Source organism: Dipodomys spectabilis, unplaced genomic scaffold (genome assembly GCF_019054845.1).
Source record: "Dipodomys spectabilis isolate Male_0828 unplaced genomic scaffold, ASM1905484v1 ptg000241l, whole genome shotgun sequence".
NCBI lineage: Eukaryota > Metazoa > Chordata > Mammalia > Rodentia > Heteromyidae > Dipodomys > Dipodomys spectabilis.
This window is the reverse complement of record NW_024870918.1, coordinates 4,981,593-5,001,948: the sequence shown is the minus strand read 5'-3', so window position 1 is coordinate 5,001,948 and position 20,356 is coordinate 4,981,593. Positions and strand designations below refer to the sequence as shown.

At 45.8% G+C, this 20,356-nt stretch overlaps 1 protein-coding gene across 1 annotated transcript in view; it reads left to right on the top strand.

Annotated features, from left to right (window-relative positions):
* Nucleotides 1-20,356, top strand: part of Apba1 (amyloid beta precursor protein binding family A member 1) — a 191,088-nt gene that overhangs the window by 123,775 nt on the left and 46,957 nt on the right. The window contains exon 2 of the mRNA XM_042699414.1: nt 8,405-9,763. Coding sequence (XP_042555348.1) covers nt 8,477-9,763 — 1,287 coding nt within the window. The 5' untranslated portion in view covers nt 8,405-8,476. The remainder of the gene's footprint in view (nt 1-8,404; nt 9,764-20,356) is intronic.

Genomic DNA, 20,356 nt, shown 5'->3' with positions numbered 1-20,356 from the left:
AAAAAAGGAAGTCGTTTAGGGACATAAAAAAGAAAGTTTAAAAAGAAAAAAACTCACCTTCAAAACACTTCTGTAAATTATGGATCATGAAGAAAAGTTTGGTTTTGTACTGGGGAGGGAGGTTTACAGTAATTCAGAGACTTTAAATCTGTTTTGATTTCCAAAGGACATCCCTTGAGTTTTCTATAAAATTTGCAAGATTTCCCTTCTGACTTTCTGTGATTACCATAAGCTTATTTTATGTATTTCATTGGAATCAAAAAGATAAATGAATGATTTCATCATTAAAGTGCTAGACAAAGAGCTTGACAATAAGGAAATCTGCATAAATTTAGACATTTCTCTTTAATCAAAGGCTAGCTTATGATTAAAGCTTTGTGGTTGGCACTGCTAAATTATTCTAAGTGGGTGAATAGTGTTCTTCCCTTATTAGTGTTAGCCACAGATTTCAAGGTGAGATGAAAGTAATAAATCTGCATTTGCAATAATCACACGAGTCCATTCATTTAATTGGCCTCTGTCCTGCTTTTCCTCTGTAAGGATAAGAACTCATGTTAGAGACAACGCCATTGACCAGAACAATTCTTAAATCCATCCTTTGGAATTAACTTCAAGACTTGAAAGGAGTCTTTAGTCATCTTGGCTATTATATAACTTCGTCTTTTGAGGATCTTTTTGATATTTGGATAATATCAAAAAGAACTCACACTGAATTTTTAAAGGGATAAGATAAAGCATCAATAGCCAAATGTTATAAATAAGGTGGGTGAGAAATCTAGATGATACTCTTGGGGCACAAGATCAGATGCCACTATATATGACTATAGAATATTGAAAAGGATTTGCTGGTAGCTTCAAGGCTCTTAAATTAACTTCGCAATCAATTCCAATCTAGGAGTGCCCAAAGTGTTTTGAGCAAAAGCAGTGCCCTTGGAACACAGAAGTACAGAGCCTGTCAAGGTTACTATTCCAAAAGTGATTACACCAATTTAGGTGTTTGGTTTGTTTGTTTGTTTTTTTTTAAATCAATTGAATTGCTTTCTGGGCTGAGTGTCATGTAATAGGAAGAACATGAACAGTGAAAGCCAGCATCTCTGTCTTCACCCTTCCCAACCCCCCAGCGACCTTGGACAATTTCTTTAAGCTGTATGGGCTTTTGCTTCATAATCAGCCATTGGAGATGATAATTCCCATGGAAGCTATTGTGAGGATTCGAAATTTGGTATATAAAATACCACATATATACTATGCTGTGTATGCTTTAGTGTTTCTGATGATTATGTTGATGGATTTATGAATACCCAGCCTTATTTCAAGGTGAATTAAAAGTACCTTAATTGCTTAATATCATGTTCCCCTATTTAGGAAATGGTAGTATGAATGAGTGTGTTATATGCTCCAAACATTCATTTATTTTTACCTTTTAAAAAGTATCTTCTCAGCCAGGTGCCAATGGCTCAATGCCTGTAATTCTAGCTACTCAGGAGGCTGACATCTGAGGATTGAGGCTCAAAGCCTGCCCAGACAGGAATGTCCCTGAGACATCTCTAATTAACCACCAGAAAACTGGAAGTGGCACTGTAGCTCAGAGTGGTAGAATGCTAGCTTTGAGCAGAAGAGCTCGGGGACAGTGTCCAGGCCCCTGAGTTCAAGCCCCAGGACTGACAAAAATTAAAAGAAAAAAGTACCTTATCAAATGGAGAAGCAAAGGGTTAACAAATGCAGCAATGTTACTCACTAGACGCTAGTGTTGAAAATGAACCATACAACTTGTGGGTGGTGTTAGGAGGGGAAAACTTGGAGAGAGCAAGGGAAGGATTGACACTGTCCAAAACAAAATGTACTTTTGAGCTGGGTGCCAGCTACTCAGATCCTGCTGAGATCTGAGGATCAAGGTTTGAAGCCAGGCCAGGCAGGAAAGTCCTTGAGGGTCTTATCTCTAATTAAACACCAGAAAACCAGAAGTGGCACTGTGGCTCAAAGTGGTAGAGTACTAGTCCTGAGCAAAAAAACAAAAACCTCAGGGACAGCATCTAGGTTCCTGAGTTCAAGACCAATGATGAACAACAACAGAAATGTACTCTTCACCTGACTTATGTAACTGGACCCCTTTATACATCACCTTTATAATAACAATTAAAATATTTTAAGATCTTATCAATCTGTTAAATACTAATCAGGGCAGAAAAATGCCCTGATAAAATGCTAAACACTACCCTCACTGTATCAGATACCATTCTAAATACAAATTAACTGTGTCATCCAATCAATAACTTGTCCTGTTCACACTATTATTATCCCCATTATAGGAATGATAAAAATGGCATTTGCTATGTTATCCAAAGAGCTAGTAAGACAGGTGCCAGTGGCTCATGCCTGCTCAGGAGACTGATACCTCAGGACTGCAGTTCAAAGCCAGTATAGGAAGAAAAGTCCAGGAGAAGCTCATCTCCAGTTAACCACCAAAAAGCCCAAAGTGGGGCTGTGGTTCAAGTAGTAAAGCTCCAGCCATTAGTGAAAAAGTTAAGCAAGAACTCAAGACCCTGAATTCAGGCCTTAATACCAGTCTCCCCCCAACACACAATATTCAAATAGTGCTTCATATTTATATTCAACACTGATAAATAAGGTCAAAGTAAGGTCAAAAATCAAATATGACTATTACAATAGAATATTGGCAACCATTTTTGACTAATTACCTTCAAATCCCATAAATTAACTCCCCAAAAATGAAAATGAAATGGCCAAAGTCAATGCCCTAGAGATGTATGAGTCTAGAATCTAGCAAGACTTGTTGAGAAGGGCCAGAACACACACACACACACACACACACACACACACACACACCTGTACTGCGCAGATTCTCAAAGACCAGCTCAGCTACAGCTGTGAATAGAATTTCAGTCCAGCAAGCAGCAAGCAACCTTAGGACTATGGCACTCATCAAGGGGCCACTTGGACAAGCCACTGGCACTCTTGATCCAGAAAATGGGACACGAGAGGTAAGGCCAACATTGAGCAGTCTGTCTACAAGGGTAAGACCCTGATCAAGGTCCAGATCCTGATCCTACAGTAAAGAGCAAAGCTAGGGCTAACGCTAGGAGTGAACAGGCTGGGCCTGAGAGGATAGAATAGGGCAGCAAAAGAGGATTGAACGACCTCTGCTGTTGTGAAGCAGAGATAGGGAAGGTGAGATCCAGGCAGGCATTTTATGATCCTTTTGGCTTCCTGAGTGGATTCCCTGTCAATTCTTAGAATGTCAGCAGCCTTTATAGAAGTAGCACTGTGGAAGCAGTGGAGACCAGTCAATACTTCCTATTACGGTACCACTGTCATGATGTTTGCTGTAGCTGTACTGTGTAGGGTTTTACATCTGTCTTGAAATGCATTGTTTATTTTTCACCACCTATTAGTGTTAGTATCATATCCTAGCAATCAGTTTAGTTCCAGTAGGTAATAGATGAGCATTCAAATCAAGTGTTGCAGACAGGCAATGCATTTAACAGGGACTATACAAAGGTAAGGTCTCTATGGGACACCCCATCCTTATGACCCACAAACCTGAAGAAAGTGGAGGGAGTTATCGTGTGACGTCATGCACCTGTGCCCTCGATAGCAGAGCTGTCACTTTCCTGGGATGAACTTACTGAGAGGGACCTGGAGAACAACCATCCCAGCCTCAGACCCTTCCTGCTCTGATATCTTCCCAGGGCCCAAATTCAAACAGATGCCAGGGAATCCAATAGCTGTTGATGGAAAGAGTCCGGTCTTGTAGACGCAGAGCAGAAAGAGAGCATAGAATGGATCTGGAGGGGAAACTGAGCATGTGCAGCCATGTGCTCTCATCTAAGCTAGACAAGAGTGACCATGAGATCTTACTGAAGCAGATGGATCATTTAGGAACTCTTCTTGAGTTTAGACATTCACCTTCCACAGAATCCTATTGCCAGTACTGCCTTCTAGACCATGTTTCATGATTTCAGGTACAAGGATATCAAGAGGGAACCAAAAATATTTGTTTCCTGTGTCAGATTTTTCCTGACCATCTGAGCTATGTAACTGGAACCGATTTTAGAAAGCAATGTGTTTTGTCCATTGTTGACTCCCATTATTACTACTAAATGTAATTCCCAAGTGAATCAAAGGAAATTAAGCTTAAATGAATTCTAGTCATCTTCATGTCTGTCTTTTATGTGACTCTCATAAAGAAAAGCATTATATTTAAAAGGGTGAGGATTTAAGTGGGTATTCTTGATATCATGTGGACTCCTTAGTGGATAGTTCACAATTGATATAATGATGTAACATATAAAAAAAATAAAACCTTTGTTGTGTGTGCCAGTCCTGGGGTTTGAACTCAGGGCCTGGTTACTGCCCTGAGCTTTCTTTGCTCAAGGCTAGAGGTTCAACCACTTGAGCTACTGCTCCACTTCTGGCTTTTTTTTTTTTTTGCTAATTAATTGGAGATAAAAGAGTCTCACTGGCTTTTTTGCTCAGGCTGGCTGAGTAGCTAAGATTACAATGTGAGCCACTGGCACCAGGTGAAAAAAATCTTTTTTTGGGGGGGTGCGGGGGGAGGTCAGAGAATATCTAGGTATTAACAAGAACCACTAATCTCCCTGTGTGTGTGTGTGTGTGTGTGTGTGTGTGTGTGTGTGTGTGTGTGTGTGTGTGTGTGTGTGTGTTGCATTCAGGGCATAATCTTGCTTAGCAACCGCAACTGTTTATTTCTATGAACATGAAGATTTCATCATAGTCTCAGAGTCATAGGCTGCTCCCCTGTGGCTACCGGTGCGGTGCATGTACAAGTGAGAAGAACAGCTGTAGTCCTAAGAATTGGGACTTCACTTCCAACTCCACTGGAGAAAGCCCAGCAGTTCTTTTCAGACTATACAGGTGATTGTGAAAGTATAGAGTCTACCAAGGCTTGTTGAGAAGGGCCCAGTCCCACCCATCAGTGCTGGACAGGTGCTCTAAGGCAAGTGTAGCTATGGGGCTGGGCAGAAGTTCAGCCCAGCAGGCAGTCTACCACTGCAAATATACAACACAGATATGAAGGCTTAAATATACAAAATATTAAAATTTTATATAAATGGAATTATATTGTTTATTTTAGCTCTTATAGGGGAGAAAATGGCTATTAGTCTTTCCTTATTTTTTTTTTTATTTTGGTTGGTTGTGGGACTTGAACTGTGGGCCTGGGCGCTGTCCCTCAGCTCTTCAGCTCAAGGCGAGAGCTCTACCACTTGAGCCACAGCGCCACTTCCAGTTTTCTGATGGTTTATTGGAGATCAGAGTCTCATGGACTTTCCTGCCTGGGTTGGCTTTGAACCATGATCCTCAGATCTCAGCCTCCTGAGTAGCTAGGATTACAGGCGTGAGCCACCAGCACCTGGCTGCTATTAGTCTTTTCTTCCCACTTCTCTACCCCTCTCCCCCATCTTCATGTATTTTCTTTACATCCGCATTACTAACACCTAGCCCTGACAACCCAGGACTGTGCACACAGATACTCTCTGTGTTAACAATTCTATAGCTCCTTTCGTTCCTTTTTACATTCTACTTTGCCTTCAGTCCGATGTTTCTTATAAAACTGCTTCCAAGTGTGCTGAATGGGGACAGCCTATTGGAAATTCTCATCAACAGCTAAAGATCAGGAGAAGTGATTCACAGCTTCCCCTTCGATCAATCTCAAATTAACATGAACCTCAGCTAACATTCTGAGATACCTGGGTGCAACTGCTGAATCGTGAAATGCTTTAGTCTAAATGGTGCCAGGTGCCGGTATTCCCTCCTTTTGTTCAATTTTTCCAGCCAGGCTGTGGAACATTCCAGAATGTTCTGGCATTCTGGAGGATCTTAGTCTGACAGCATCCCCACCCCTACCCCCCCAAACACACTCTCCTCTCCCGCTTCATGCTGTTTCCCTGAGGAGGGGACTCTTGCATGGAGACTTTTCAGATAGAGAGGGAGGGGTTAGTCTTCAACGAACTGTTCCTCATCCCATTTTTCCAGCCTCCAGAGGCAATTGGGTCATATGAAGGACATGAGTAAATGGTGAGACTTCACTCCAGGGCCTGAGCTCCCAGGATGCTGCTGGGCTCATGAAATCCACAGCCCACAGCAACGGCAGCATGTAATTGGATTCACAAGGTGATACCACTGTTGTCATTGCTTCCACTCTGGGTTCCTTCTGTGTCTTGAGCCCAGCGCTAGTTTGCATTTATCTCCAGGTATTGTAACTATTTCAGTGATCTTCCCTGGGAGGCTAGGACCATGATTTAGAAACTTTGGAAACCCTTTTTGTCCTGAAGTATGGTATATATCCAATAAAGGCCAATTGTCTCAACACACTCAGATGCAGAAGAATGTTGAGCCACTAGCTTTCTGTGAGCCTTTGGACATCAGAAGATGAAGGAGGTTGCATGGATGGATGAGGGCAGCAAAGAATGACAGGAGAGAGAGAGGAGCTGAGTGAGTACATTGGTGAGCAAAGAGAGGGAGTACTCAAGCCTTATCACCCCCCCTTAAGCCCCCAGTAGTGCTTAAACACACTTCCATGCTTAACTTTGGGGTGCCCAGCCCTGCCCATATCCCCATCCTCGTTTCCATAATTTCCCATAGTCACTCCATAGCTGCAATCAGACTTTATTTCGGACTTTCTCCACCTCAACCTCTTTCTTTACCTTTCAAACATCAGCTAACGACTACCTGCTCTGGCCAAATGTTGTCTTAATACCCTCTCCACAGTCACTTTGTTTGCCACCCTGCTGTGTATATCCTTGATAGAATGTTCCTTGCCCAGTTATCATGTTTACTTCCTATGGAATTATTGTCTGTCTCTTGTACCTGAGAAGAGAGGAGCTTTTGTTTGGTCTGATTTTGTTTTCTTTAGCTAGTGCTAGGGCTTGAACACAGAGCCTAGGTACTGTCTTTGAGGTGTTTTTTTGTTGTTGTTGTTGTTGTTGTTTTAACTCAAGACTAGCACTCTACCATGAGTCAGAGCTCCACTTGTGGTATTTTGCTGGTTAACTGGAAATAAGAGTCTCATGGACTTTGCTTCCCTGGATGGCTTTGAACTTCTACCTTCAGATCCCAGAAGAGGGCTTCTTGAGAGCCAGTCCCAGTACCCAGGACATGACTTGGAGGCTGGCACTTGTAGATGATCATCAAATATGAACTTACTCCTGGAAGACAAAGATTTGCCCCTCAAACATACACACACACACACACACACACACACACACACACGTAAAAGGTATCCTACAAACAGAGAAGGCCCTTTGTGGCAATGCCAGGACTTTAGGCTGTTGGGGCTTCCGAAGGGAAAAGTCTAGAGTCAACAGACTCCAAAGCTAGAGAGCGTATCCAACTCCAAATGTATGACCTGACAATGATCTAATCTCCCGGTGCCTCTGTTTCCTCATTTGCAGAACAGCAAGTCCTGACAGCATTGTTTAGCAGGCTAGTGTGAGGACTGAGTTGCTATGCAGCACACGTCTAAAAGTGCACCTGTATATACATCGAAGTGTTTGTATTCAGGAAGTATACAACGCTTTTTAAGTATACAAGGCCAGGTATTTGTTCTGTGCACAAAAGAGGATTCATTGAAGGCCTACAGACCGTGGTGATGGTTCCGATTCGTGTTACAGAAAGATCCTGTTTTTTTTGGCTAGCAGTGGGGAGACGGGGCAGAAGGGGCAGAGAAATGAGTGAGGGTAATAGCTGTGTGGGCCAGAAAGGTCCAGATGAAGGAGGGCAGTGAGAATGCGCTGAGGGTTATCAAGGGAGTGGCTTGCTCATTGGTTTGGGGGAAGAGATGAGGGAACGTGATGATTCCTTGGACGGCTGGTGGCGCCATTGGACTATACAGCAGGAGGGCAGGTTCGGTTCCTGGGTGTGCAGGGAGAGTCGTGTGGTGTGATGGGTCCAGTTGTGCCTGGTTGGGTTCCAGTGCGGTCAGAACTCGGGGGGTGGAAGCAGGGGGGGGGGGCGCTGGTGGCTCACACCTGTAATCCTAGCTACTCGGGAGGCTGAGACCTGAGGATCCTGGTTCAAAGCCAGCCGGGGCAGGAAAGTCTGTGAGTGTCTTATCTCCAAACACCTAAACACCAGAAGTGGTTCTGTAGCCCAAAGTGGTAGAGCGCTAGCCTTGCGCAAAAGAGCTCAGGGACAGGGCCTGGGCCTTGAGTTCAAGCCCCGAGACAGACCAAAAACAAACAAAATGCTCAGCAGGCTTTCTGGAGGGGGGGGGGGGGCTGAGGGAGGGGCTGGAGGATGCAATAAGCAATTAATTAGAGATGCAATGGCAAATTACAATGCACACAACCATCTTTATCTTCCACGGCAGCAACAACCCCTTTCTCTGTGTGTGTTTATGTGGATGTTTCTTTTCTTCTTCCAGCCCATCGGAGCGCCATGAGCGCGCAGTGAGGCGGCCGCAGCCCCTCTCCTACAGCCTTCCCCGACGCCCACCATGAACCACTTGGAGGGCTCCGCGGAGGTGGAGGTGCCCGACGAGGCGGCCGGCGGGGAGGTGAACGAGTCGGTGGAGGCCGACCTGGAGCGGCCGGAGGCGGAGGGGGAGCCGCCGCGGCCTCCGCCGCCGCCGCAGGCGCCGCGCCCGGGCCGGCCTCATCCCCGCGGGCGCCGCGCCGTCCAGGACCCCCGCGCCGCGGCGGCGCAGCAGCGGCAGCTCGGGTCCCAGCAGGAAGAGGAGGAGCGCGGCGAGTGCCTGGCGCGATCCGCCAGCACCGAGAGCGGCTTCCACAACCACACCGACACGGCCGAGGGCGACGTGATCGCCGCGGGCCGCGACGACGACGGCGACGAGGAGGCGGAGCGCGCGCAGGACCCCGCGCACGACCCCGAGGACGAGAGCGCCTACGCCGTGCAGTACCGGCCCGAGGCCGAGGAGTACACGGAGCAGGCGGAGGCCGAGCACGCGGAGGCCGCGCACCGCCGCGCGCTGCCCAACCACCTGCACTTCCACTCGCTGGAGCACGAGGAGGCCATGAACGCGGCCTACTCCGGCTACGTGTACACGCACCGGCTGTTCCACCGCGGCGAGGACGAGCCCTACGCCGAGCCCTACGCCGACTACGGCGGCCTCCAGGAGCACGTGTACGAGGAGATCGGGGACGCGCCCGAGCTGGAGGCGCGCGACCACGACGGCCTGCGGCTCTACGAGGAGCGCGAGCGCGACGAGGCGGCGGCCGCCTACCGCCAGGAGGCCCTGGGCGCGCGGCTGCACCACTACGACGAGCGCTCCGACGGCGAGTCCGACAGCCCCGAGAAGGAGGCCGAGTTCGCGCCCTACCCGCGCATGGACAGTTACGAGCAGGAGGAGGACATCGACCAGATCGTCGCCGAGGTCAAGCAGAGCATGAGCTCGCAGAGCCTCGACAAGGCGGCCGAGGACATGCCCGAGGCCGAGCAGGACTTGGAGCGCGCCCCTACCCCGGCCGGGGGTCGCCCCGACAGCCCCGGGCTGCAGGTGCCGCCGGCCGGGCAGCAGCAGCCGCAGCAGCGGGCGGCGGGCCCCGCAGGCGGCGGCGGCGACACCGGGCAGCGCTACAGCAAGGAGAAGAGGGATGCCATCTCGCTGGCCATCAAGGATATCAAAGAGGCCATCGAGGAGGTGAAAACCAGGACCATCCGTTCGCCTTACACCCCCGACGAGCCCAAAGAACCCATCTGGGTCATGCGCCAGGACATCAGCCCCACCAGGGACTGTGACGACCAGAGGCCGGTGGATGGAGATGTAAGTCCGGGCTCGGCCCCACACTCTCAGGGGAGGGGAGGTGGGTGCTTCTGAGGCCTGGTGCATCCTCGGAAGGAAACGATCTTGTGGGATAAATGGTAGGGGTGGGTGGGGAGGGGAAGGAGGGGGGAACGTTTCTTCCCATGGTTAACCCTCAGAAACAGGCCTGCACTCAGCTGGGCTGAGTGAATGAAGCAGCACACGGGAGCGAGTCGCTGTTGAACTCCCCGAACCAGATCCAAAGCTGCAAATCAGTGGAGATCGGGGTCTCTCCAACTGTTCCTGGACAGTTTTATGAGACTTAGATCCCCCCCCCCTTCCCCCTCATACACACCCCTGCTGAATCAGAAGGTCTGGGGTGGGGGGGCAGGGGGAAATCCAAGAATTTGTATCTATAAGGACAAAAACGCCAGGGTTGAGGAAGGAGACGCCATATTAGAAACTGCGAGAAAGGTGCTGTTTCGTTAGGGGACGACGGAGAACCTCTGACCATCATCTCTACAAGAATTCCTTGGGTTTGGGCACAAGGCTGTTCTTTCCAGGGAATAGTAGCCCAAGTTCGGAAAGACAAGCTTGCAGCCTTGGCAGGGTGGAAGGGTGGCTTGATGCCGTGTAGAGCAGAAAGCAGAATTTTCACCCGAGCCCCATCCTGTTCCACAGGGGCTCTGGGATGCCCAAAGTTTAGGCACCCAGGGGAAAGAAGTTTGACCAAAAGTCACATTAGTGGGTGTTTTGTTCAGATGAGTTTGGCATGATGGCCAGTTATTTATAAGACAAAGAATGGGGGACTTTGTGTCTGGCCTTGTCCTGTATGCGAATAGGAAGCATACTTAGTTCTTAAATAAGACATCAGAGGAAAGATTTCTTTGCAGTAAGCAGTTTCCCAGTGCACATGGGTATGTGGGATTTATTTTCTAGGAAGGCAGATCTCAGGTCCTGGTACACCGCTTTTAAACCACTCCCTTAAAGAAGATAGTCTCTTCGGAGGAAATCAGGGGAATCCTGCTGAGCCCCACAGAATTCTGCCGTTCATTTGCCCATGGTGTGTTTCAATAAGCTCTTACTTGTCACCTCTGCTGCTACCATGACATATTTTTTCCTAATATAAATTTATTGTGGTTATTAAGGTGTTGTACAGAGAGATCAGCATTTCATAAGTCAGGTCAGGAGTGCAATGCTTTTCGGACAATGCCCACCCCTTCCTTCAGGGTCCCTCATTTCCCTCTCCCGCAGGGCATCTTTTTAAATTAGACTGAACTTCATTGTGAAGAAGCACACAAAGCTGTTCCTGCCTCATTCAACCTTTTATTTTCCATCTTTGAAATACCTATGCAATTTGGTATCATGGCCAACTTGGGTATCACAGGCCATTCGAAATAAATCAAGAAAAGTAACCTTTGCTCCGCCACCTCGCTATAAATATTGTTTCTGCTTTCTCACTTTTCCATTCTGTTGAGTAATTTTTAAGCAATTTCATTTAAAAATGGAGCTTGGATAAGAGAAGGGTGAAGAGGTTAAATTCAGTTTCATTTAATTCTGCATTTTATGATTGTACCAGGCTGTTTCCCAGCGGATCTTTTGGAATGAAGATCCATTATTAGAAGCAGCTTGTTCATTTTCCTAATACGCAAAGGTCTGTGCAGGTCAAAGTGGTATCCTTCATCTGGTGTTTTAGTAGTAGTCAATATTGGCTGCTCCTTGATTAAATTGCTAACACCTTTTAAGGAGCCGTTGGCAAGGGCTAGGGAGGCAGCTGCGCCCTCCTCAGCCAGGGGGCAGCATTGGGTCAGTTATTTCAGACAGGCTTCCCAACTCTCCAGGTTTGGGTAAAACCAAGTGAGCTCAACAAACCAACCATTCCCTTTCACCTCCAGCCGGCTCCAGGTTTCTCAGAGAAGGGATTGCAGTAAGCGCTTTGCAAATGAGATGGAAATGCAGCAGATTTTCAGTAGGGAGCCGGCAGGAGGCAAGGCTGCGCATCCTGTGAGAAACCTGGAAACCCATCAGCACTTTCTACATCAGCAACTTTCTAACAGCTGTGGGAACATTTTTCTAGGTGGGGTTCTCTTCTGTGAACCTCCTCCCTTGTACCAGCTCCTTGAGATGACTTGCTTCAGCAAGGGGCTTTTGGGGCTTCATATTGAGCCCCAGAATAGGCAACAGTAAGGCCAAGCATGGCTTTTATTCATTTGAACTTGACTGACAACCCTCTTCCATGTTTCATTCCAGACATTGTTTAATGGTAGAATGTTGACCGATGCTTTAGGAACCCATACTGTTAGAAATCAAACGATGCTAGGAAATTGGTGAGCAGGGTTTACTAGGTTATGATGAATTAGTAGAAAACAAACCTCAAACCTGTACTGTAAAATCTTCCTTCAGTCATTTTGAAGCCCTTTGAATCTGTGGGTTGTATCTCCTTTGCTAAGCTATGCTTATAGGAAGTATCTTTTTGTGGCCCCAGAAACAAATAGATATTTACTAAATGCTCATTTCATGCATGTTGTTGTAGGAAACAGAAAGGCATTGTTATGTGTAATATATGTGTATATGTATATATATTCGTGTGTATATATGTATGTATGTGTAGATAGATAGACAGACAGATAGATAGTGTTGTATGCAGTTTGGGGATCCAGATTGGCGGGGTGGGGGTACAGTTGTTAAAAGTGAAAATTATTGCCCTCCCTTTTCAAACTTGAATATACCTGAGGTAGAGATCAGTGATGAGGGAGGGTAGTTTCTTTTGTTTTTATGCAGGTACTGGGGCTTGAACTCAGGGATTGAGGGGCTGTCCCTTAGCTTTTCCACTCAGGGCTGGTGCTCAACCACTTCAGCCATTGCTCCATTTTTAGCTTTTTGGTGGTTAACTGGAATTAAGAGACTCAGACTTCTTTGACTGTGCTGGCTTTGAATTGTGATCCTCACATCTCAATCTCTTGAGTAGCTAGGATTACAGCTGTAAGCCACTGATACCCAGCTTTTTGTTTTGTTTTATACATGCTCCTTGAGTTTCTTAAGTAGATGAAAGGCTGAGAAATACTGACAAAGAGGGGGAAAAAAGTATTATCTGGGCAGCTTCCCCATATAAGAGCTGCCAACTTGAGGTTGAACTAAATCCTTCTTAGCACAGATTTAGTTATAACAATCAGGGCTATCCCACTGTGATAATGGCCTGCAGACCTGGAGCCCCAGCCCTGGAAGTCCTAATACAAAAGCAGCACATTTGCAGACCAGCAAGATCAGAAAATACAATGGGCAAACAGAAAGAAATCAAGAATGCCTGCAGTACCCATCACTAGAGATAATTGCTAATCATGAACTATGTTTTTAACACCACTCATTTTTCTCAGGTAAAGAGTACATTTCTTTTTGGACAATGTCACCCTTTCCCTCGCCCTCTCCCAGCACTTTTTTTTTTTTTAAAGCAAACTGGTGTTTATTGGCTGGAATAGGGTGGGAAGACAGAATAAAATTATTCATGGGCTGGGAATGTGGCTTAGTGGTGGAGTGCTTGCCTAGCATGCATGAAGCCCCGGGTTCAATTTCTCAGTACCACATAAACAGAAAAAGCCCAAAATGGAGCTATGGTTCAAGTGGTAGTGTTAGCCTTGAGCAAAAGAAGCTCAGGGATGATGCCCAGGCCTTGAGTTCAAGCCCCAGATCTGACTGGCAAATATATATATATATATATTATTTAACATCGGATGCTCAGTGCTGATTTGCTAATAGTAAGGAATTTCTATTTTTCAGATGTATGTTTGAGACCTTCCTTCCATTCTGGAAAATGCCCCCCCCCCCACACCCAATCTTCCTCAGGCAACAGAATCATTCAGAGAACAGTCATGGTGGAGCACAGATGGATTCTACCAGGTGTTGCACACATAATGCTGCCGTGTGCATTCGCAAGCACTCAGTGCCTGTTGACAGGTCCGGGCTGCTCTGAGTTCTGTGGCCTGCAGCTCTGACATGGTGTTTACCTCTGCTCTCCCCTAAAAGTCCACTAAAATGAGAGCAAAGTACTTTTTTTAAAAGCAGAAAGAAGACCTAGTAGAAAATGGAAACAGTGAACTATTGCTCCAGTTTTTGGTAACTGGCTGTGCTAGACACATGAGTATTCCCCAATGTTTCTAGTTCTCTTGCTAATACAGAAGATTGCCCTTCCTGGTCCCCTAGACACATGAAGGCTGAGGTGTGTTGCTTCCAGGCAGGAATGGCAAAGACTGTGTTTTCTTCTCCAGAGGCAACCAAACAGGAGGCCTCTTGGTGAGAGGGTAATGGCATGAAACGGTGGCGTGCATTCTGTGAGCACAGCCTGGGTGCAGGGTTCTCTGCTGGCCCAGTGGAACATGGAACAGAATAAAATAACCTGGGTTATTTTCAGCCCTGGAGATTTGGGGCAGGGGAGGGAGGGTGTCTCATCACAACATCATTCCTGGTGAATCCTGATGAATACACAGGTGGAGTTTCTGTCTTCTCTTTTCTACCAAATCGTTGAGGGGATTTGTACTGTCAACTTCCTCGGGCACTTGAGACATCAGATACCTCAAGTGGCAGGAGCCCCAGGAGATAGGAGACTTCCTGATGTCTCTCCAGCCTGTGCAGACAGGTGATTCCTCTCCACCGACGATGGAAGGAAAGGATGAGCAAGAGAAGCATGGCTGTGGCGACACCAGGCCATGGCATAGAGTAGGAATGGGGTACCTTGGTGAACACGGGACCTAATAAGCAAGGAGTCTGTGAGAATGCTTTAGAATTCCTAACTATTAGGCTTAGCACCCACATAGCTAAGCAGATTAGAGTATTCCTCTCTGAGGAAACGGAAAGGCCAGGAGGAAGGAGCCTACAGGTACTGATGCTTGAAGATTTCCCCACACATCTGGGTCCCTAGCTGATCACCCTACATTGAAGGTTCTGGAAACACACTCTGAAATATGAATGGATAGCCAGACTTTTGGAGAGATTTTCTAACATGAAAGACAAAAACCCAAAATGAGCAAAAAGGACAAGACAACTTGGAGAAATATAGGCAGTGCTCAACACCCAAAGACGTTAACAGTTCTTTCAGAGGGTTAGGAGAAGACAAGGAGCTGTGAAGGTAGAGTCAGCTGCATTTCAAAAAACCATTCGAAGAAAAAGAAAACTCCTAAGCTAAAAAATAGGACCACAGAAATTTGAACTTACAAAGAGAATATTTCAGTACAAAGGATAGAAGACAAAGTTGAAATCTTCAACTCGGAAGAAGGAAAAGATGGAAAGTAAGGTGCATAGGAAAAAAAAAATCCTAGAACTAAAAACCTGTCAATACTGGGTACTTTTCTAGTACTTATCTAGAATAATGAAGTAAGAAAGACTCTGTGGGAGTTTTAGAGTTATATTTCCCTGAAAGCTACTGCTACTCTGAGAGCATAAAGCAAGAAAAGAGATACATGACTCAGGAAACAAAGGATCTAACACAGAGACCATACGAAGAGAATGAACAGAAGATGAAGGCGTGGAGAGCCCAGGATAAAACTTGTATAGAAGGCCAAGGAAGCACCCACTTCAGAGCTTGGAGGCTCCAGTGAGGAGGTTTCTAGAAAAAAGTGGAGCAGAGAGATTTCCGGATTTGTTTGAACTGACAGGAGATATAGATGGCTTAAAAAAAAAAAAAAGTTTGGTGCTGGTGGCCAACACCTGTAATCCTAGCTACTCAGGAGGCTGAGATCTGAGGATCATGGTTCAAAGCCAACCCGGGCAGAAAAGTCCATGATACTCTGATCTCCAATAAACCACTAGAAAACTGGAAGTGGCGCTGTGGCTCAAGAGGTAGATCGTTCGCCTTGAGCCGAAGAGCACAGGGACAGCACCCAGGCCCAGAGTTCAAGCCCCAAGACCGACAAAAAAAAAAAAAAAAGTTTGGCATAATATTGGTCAGCACACAGAAGATTTGAGCAAATAAGGGAACATTCCCCCCAAACAACTGTTGAACACAAGGAAGGTATGCAGTCATTGGATGCTGTGTCCAATCCAGGATGAGCATATGCACAGTCTTCAGAGTACAGAAATTATGATATTGAGAGGATGAGGGAATGGGTGGTATAAAGGAAACCGGTCTTAATCATTGAATATGAGAGCCAAGAAATAAATGTCTGAAGTTGAAAAATGAAGGTCAGTCATGTGCCTTGTGAATATGGAAGTTAAATACCTGAAGAAAGGGTTAAATGATTCTAGGTTGGGCATGGAACTGTGAAGTAGAAAGGAGTAGGGAAAAAACAATTCTGTGATGATTTGCTATTCGTTCTATGGTTTGATTCTCAGAACTATATATTTGTGGCCTCTGTTTCTTAAATTAAAAAGATAATATTTGGAATCACACCATTAGAGCAGTCATTACACCAAGGGACACTCCATCTTTTACTGTTGTCTTGAAAAATCAGAGAAAGGTAAAAAGTTCTGTACGTTGAGCACATAATTTATAAGAAAGGCCTCCTTTATCAGCCATGTCATGGTACAGGTGTGCTGAGTTCTTTCTCTGTAATTCCTTGCAACGTTTGCATTAGCATGAACACTTTAATTTGGCTTACATCTTGCACATAAAGAGTAAAGCAGTTAAAAAAAAAAAAAAAGGATCAGGGCAAGGTTGTGCTACATAAGGTGTGAAGAGCATTATTTGCCAAGTAGATTAGCACCATACTCACAGTATTCAGAAGCCCTGGGCTGTGGGGTGAGCTTAGAGCCTGGCAACCATGAACACTGAAGGGAAGGAAAGCAGAAAGAGCAACCACTGCAGGAAGAGGATTGCACGGGAGGTCAAGTGCAATGCATTGATTTCTCCTCGGCCTTGAATCACTATGTAGGTCAATGGACTTTGCTTTAACAATGAAATGCTTTGGGGGAGTCGTCTTTTACCAGGGAGTATTTTAACAGCCCATGCTGCAAAGTAGGATACCCAGTGAAAGTCCCTGCCAGTACTTGCTTGCTCATAGCAGCAACAAAAGTGAGCCATTTTTCTAGGAACGCCGAGTTGCTGATGTTCCTGGAATAAGTTGGTTTGCAGTTGCAGTGATCTTTCTGGTACATCATTAAAATGAAAAGACTTGACCTTGGAATTTCCATTCGGAGAACCAATGATTCATTCAGTTGTGAACAGAACAGGACACAGGAGAGTGCTTGCAAGCTTCTTGCCCTCTCCTAGTGGATTTGAAGTATTTCAGGACCTCCAATCATTTTAACTCACCTGGAGAGTTTCACCTGGACGCTCCGGCAGCCCAGCCCTGTGCCCAACAGGGAGCTCAGTGGACTGACTTCAGACCCTTGCCACCTTCAAATCACTGGAGTGAAACTTGTCTGATGATCTACACACCAGAAAGCAAGTCTCCAATTACTTTGTGCTCCGAGGAATAAAAAGAAGTGATGGGAAAAATTGATTTTTTTTGTAACCTCCAGCCCTCAATTTTTTTTCTCTTTACCTGACCCCACTCACAAGCAGAAAATTTCTCAGCTTTTTAATGGATTGTTTCACCAGGCAACATACAGGTGAAACCATACCAAAAAATGATAGGATGAGTAACAGAGAGGGAAATGGACAATTTCACCAGAAAGAATTGGGTCACTTTCCAGTTAGATTGGCTGTGCAGGGGGCCATAGTTTTGTGTCTGACATGCTCACTAAGTAAATGGAGGCTCAAGAAACTGCCCAGGAGGGTGTAGACTTTCCCAACTAGCCTTCCCCAACTGTGAATCCTTGACATTTCCTTAATAAGAGGGCTGGGGCTCTGTGATGGAGAAAAGTCAGGTGCAGGGAGAGCAAACAGCAGAGTCACTGATCATTTAATGCCAGGTGTTTGCCAGTCCCAGGCCACTTTGAAACAGGACTTATCTATAAATGCCATCATCTCTAATATGAAAAATTACTCCCATTGTAAGTATAGTTGGCAACATGTTCTTAATACTACAATGTGGTTTCTCAATTTTATTTTATTTTATTTTTGGTGCTGGTGGTGGTGGTGATAGCACTGTGCTTGAAGTCAGGATTTTGCACTTGCTAATAAAGCAGGTGCTCTTCAGCTTGTGCTACTCCACTGGGCTCTTTTTGCATTGGTTGTTCTTAAGATAGCCTCTTGTTTTCTGGGTAGGGCTATTCTGGACTGCAGTTCTCTGGCTGGGAAGCCAGGTGTGGGCTACTGTACCTAACCATTGTGCTTCAACCATAGCTGTGATGCCCACCATATGCCTACCCATTCACTGAAATGGAGCCTCCTAAATTGTTGGTCTTGGCTGACCTTGAAAACGATGTCTCCCTCCCCACCCAATTTCTGCTTCCTGAGTAGCTAGCATTACAAACTAGGATTGCAAGTAGCTAGGATTACCATGCCTGGCTCAGCCCATATCTCTGGAAACTGTTTTGACTACTTTACTGCAAGAAGCCGTCGGAGAGCATATTTTCTGACCTAAACAAGGGCCACTTCACTTTTTCCTGAGACCTGTGGACAATTTTTCCCCTGCTGTTTCCCAAATAGAGACAACAGACCCTCAGCTCCACTTGGTGTCTGATGTGCTTTGACAACTTCATCAAAAAGTACATAAAGTGGGGATAGACCAAGGGAGGTCTGACGAAAGGCTGGGCATTTTGGACTAAGTTTCCCCAAGTAGAATAGCTGAGAGTAGACTTCCCTTGAAACAAGGTAGTTGTGAAATGCGGCTTGTTCTATAAATTGAAACATCCACTCTGGCTGTCCAGGGTGGCCTCAATCCCACCTCAGTTTTCCTTTGTCCATGTCATATTCCCAGTTAATGAAGCCAGGGTTTCCCTCTTTATACACCTTCATCTCAGGATTCTAGACTTTCTGGTCTGAGTCTCTGGAGCTGGTCTTACACAGCTATTTCTGTAACTACCACCTTAAACTATGAACTCCATAACACTTAATCCTTTTTCTCTTCCTTTCAGGCTGAACTCCTTTCAGATTGAATTCAGTTGCCTTACACTTGCTAGTAAGTGCTCTATCATTTGAGCCAAATGCCTGGTCCTTTCCCTTTTCACTTTGTTTTTCAGATTGCGACCATCTCAAAAAGGTCATCTACCTTCCTTGGTTTGGGTAAAACACATGGTCTCGTTTCTTTCTCGGGGTGAACATAAGAGACACTGGCTTTGCAGTTGTTGGGTGAAATAAGAATCACAGGCTCCAGGTGTTCACTATTTGAGGAAGCCAAAGCTCACTTGCCATTCCGGATGGACACTGGCGAATGAATGAAGGCCGTTGATCTTGGGGCCCTTCCTTCCTGGTCTCAGATGTCATGCTGCTGTCCCCAGCACTCCAGTCCTCACTGTACATTTCATCCTGTCCTGCTGTCTGGTGACCCTCATCCCTGGCTTCTGCCTTAAGCAGCTCTTTTATCAAGCACTTGGTCTGCTTAGGCAGTGAAAATGGCAGCATGTACCGGCCCCTATTCCTGCTCCAGAGACCAATAGTAAAAGCGTTTGAGACAGGAAACCAGTTCAGCACTAGCAGTGCTTCATGAGAAGTAAGCTCCCGTCTTTCTGAGGGGGACCGTAGCTTCGACATCCGGGAACTGAACACTTGTGTTAACACTTCTTCCACCACATACACTTTTTTTAACTTTAAAAAAGATGATGTACAGAGGTAGAGGAATATCTCGGCTTGACTGAGGCCCTCCATCCTTGAGGTCCCCACACTCTCCGCCTTGAATTCAGCATGCAGCCATTATGGATGCTTTTTCTTCACTGTTGCTAAGAGACTGTTGACCAAGACTGTTGATCAGGTGCACCTGCTAATTCATTAAGTCTTATTAGTAACATCTTATTCTCTTGACCTTGTGGTTGTGTTTGTCAGACTTATAAGACTAAGAAAAAATAACCTGTCTTGCTGTCAAGAATCCCATTGGGTTTTTTTTTTCTGTTTTGCCTTTATTTCGGTTTTGTGCCATAGCTAGGGTTTGAACTCAGGGCCTCATGTTTGTTAGGAGAGTGCTCTATTACTTGTACCATGCCTAAATCTTTTCTTGCTTTTGTTATTCTTCTAATGGGGGCAATGCTTTTTGCCAAGCTAGTCTCAGGCTATGATCCTTCTACCTGTCTGTGCCTCATCTGTACGTGGGATTTCAGATCAGAATCATCATGCTCCACTTGTTTATTAAGCTGGGCCTTGCTAGCTTTTTTTTTTTTATTGTCCCAGCTGGCCTCACATTATATCCTTCGATCTCCACCCAGTATTTGGTAGTATAGACATGCCTCTCAGGGGTGTGATCAAGTTTTCCTAGTCAAGCTTTCTTTCCTAGGTGAGCTCAAGGTATAGGACTGAGCCTCAGCTTTCATTGTTGGTTGGCCAGGGGCATCCTGGGTCTTTCACACAGGGTCCTGTCCCATACTTAAAGTGTACAAGATGAGCAGGCTGTTTAATCAATGGCAAAGTGGAAGTACCAGCCTGGGAAGCCTGAGCCCAGAGTGACATCTCATCACTGTTGCTGTATTTTATTGCTTAGATTAGTAACTCATGCTTGCTCCCCAGGGAGGGTGACAGAAGGGCCTGAATGGGAGGTGGAGATCCTTGGGGGCCACCTTATTACTTTTCATCCAGGAACTACTAGTCTTAAA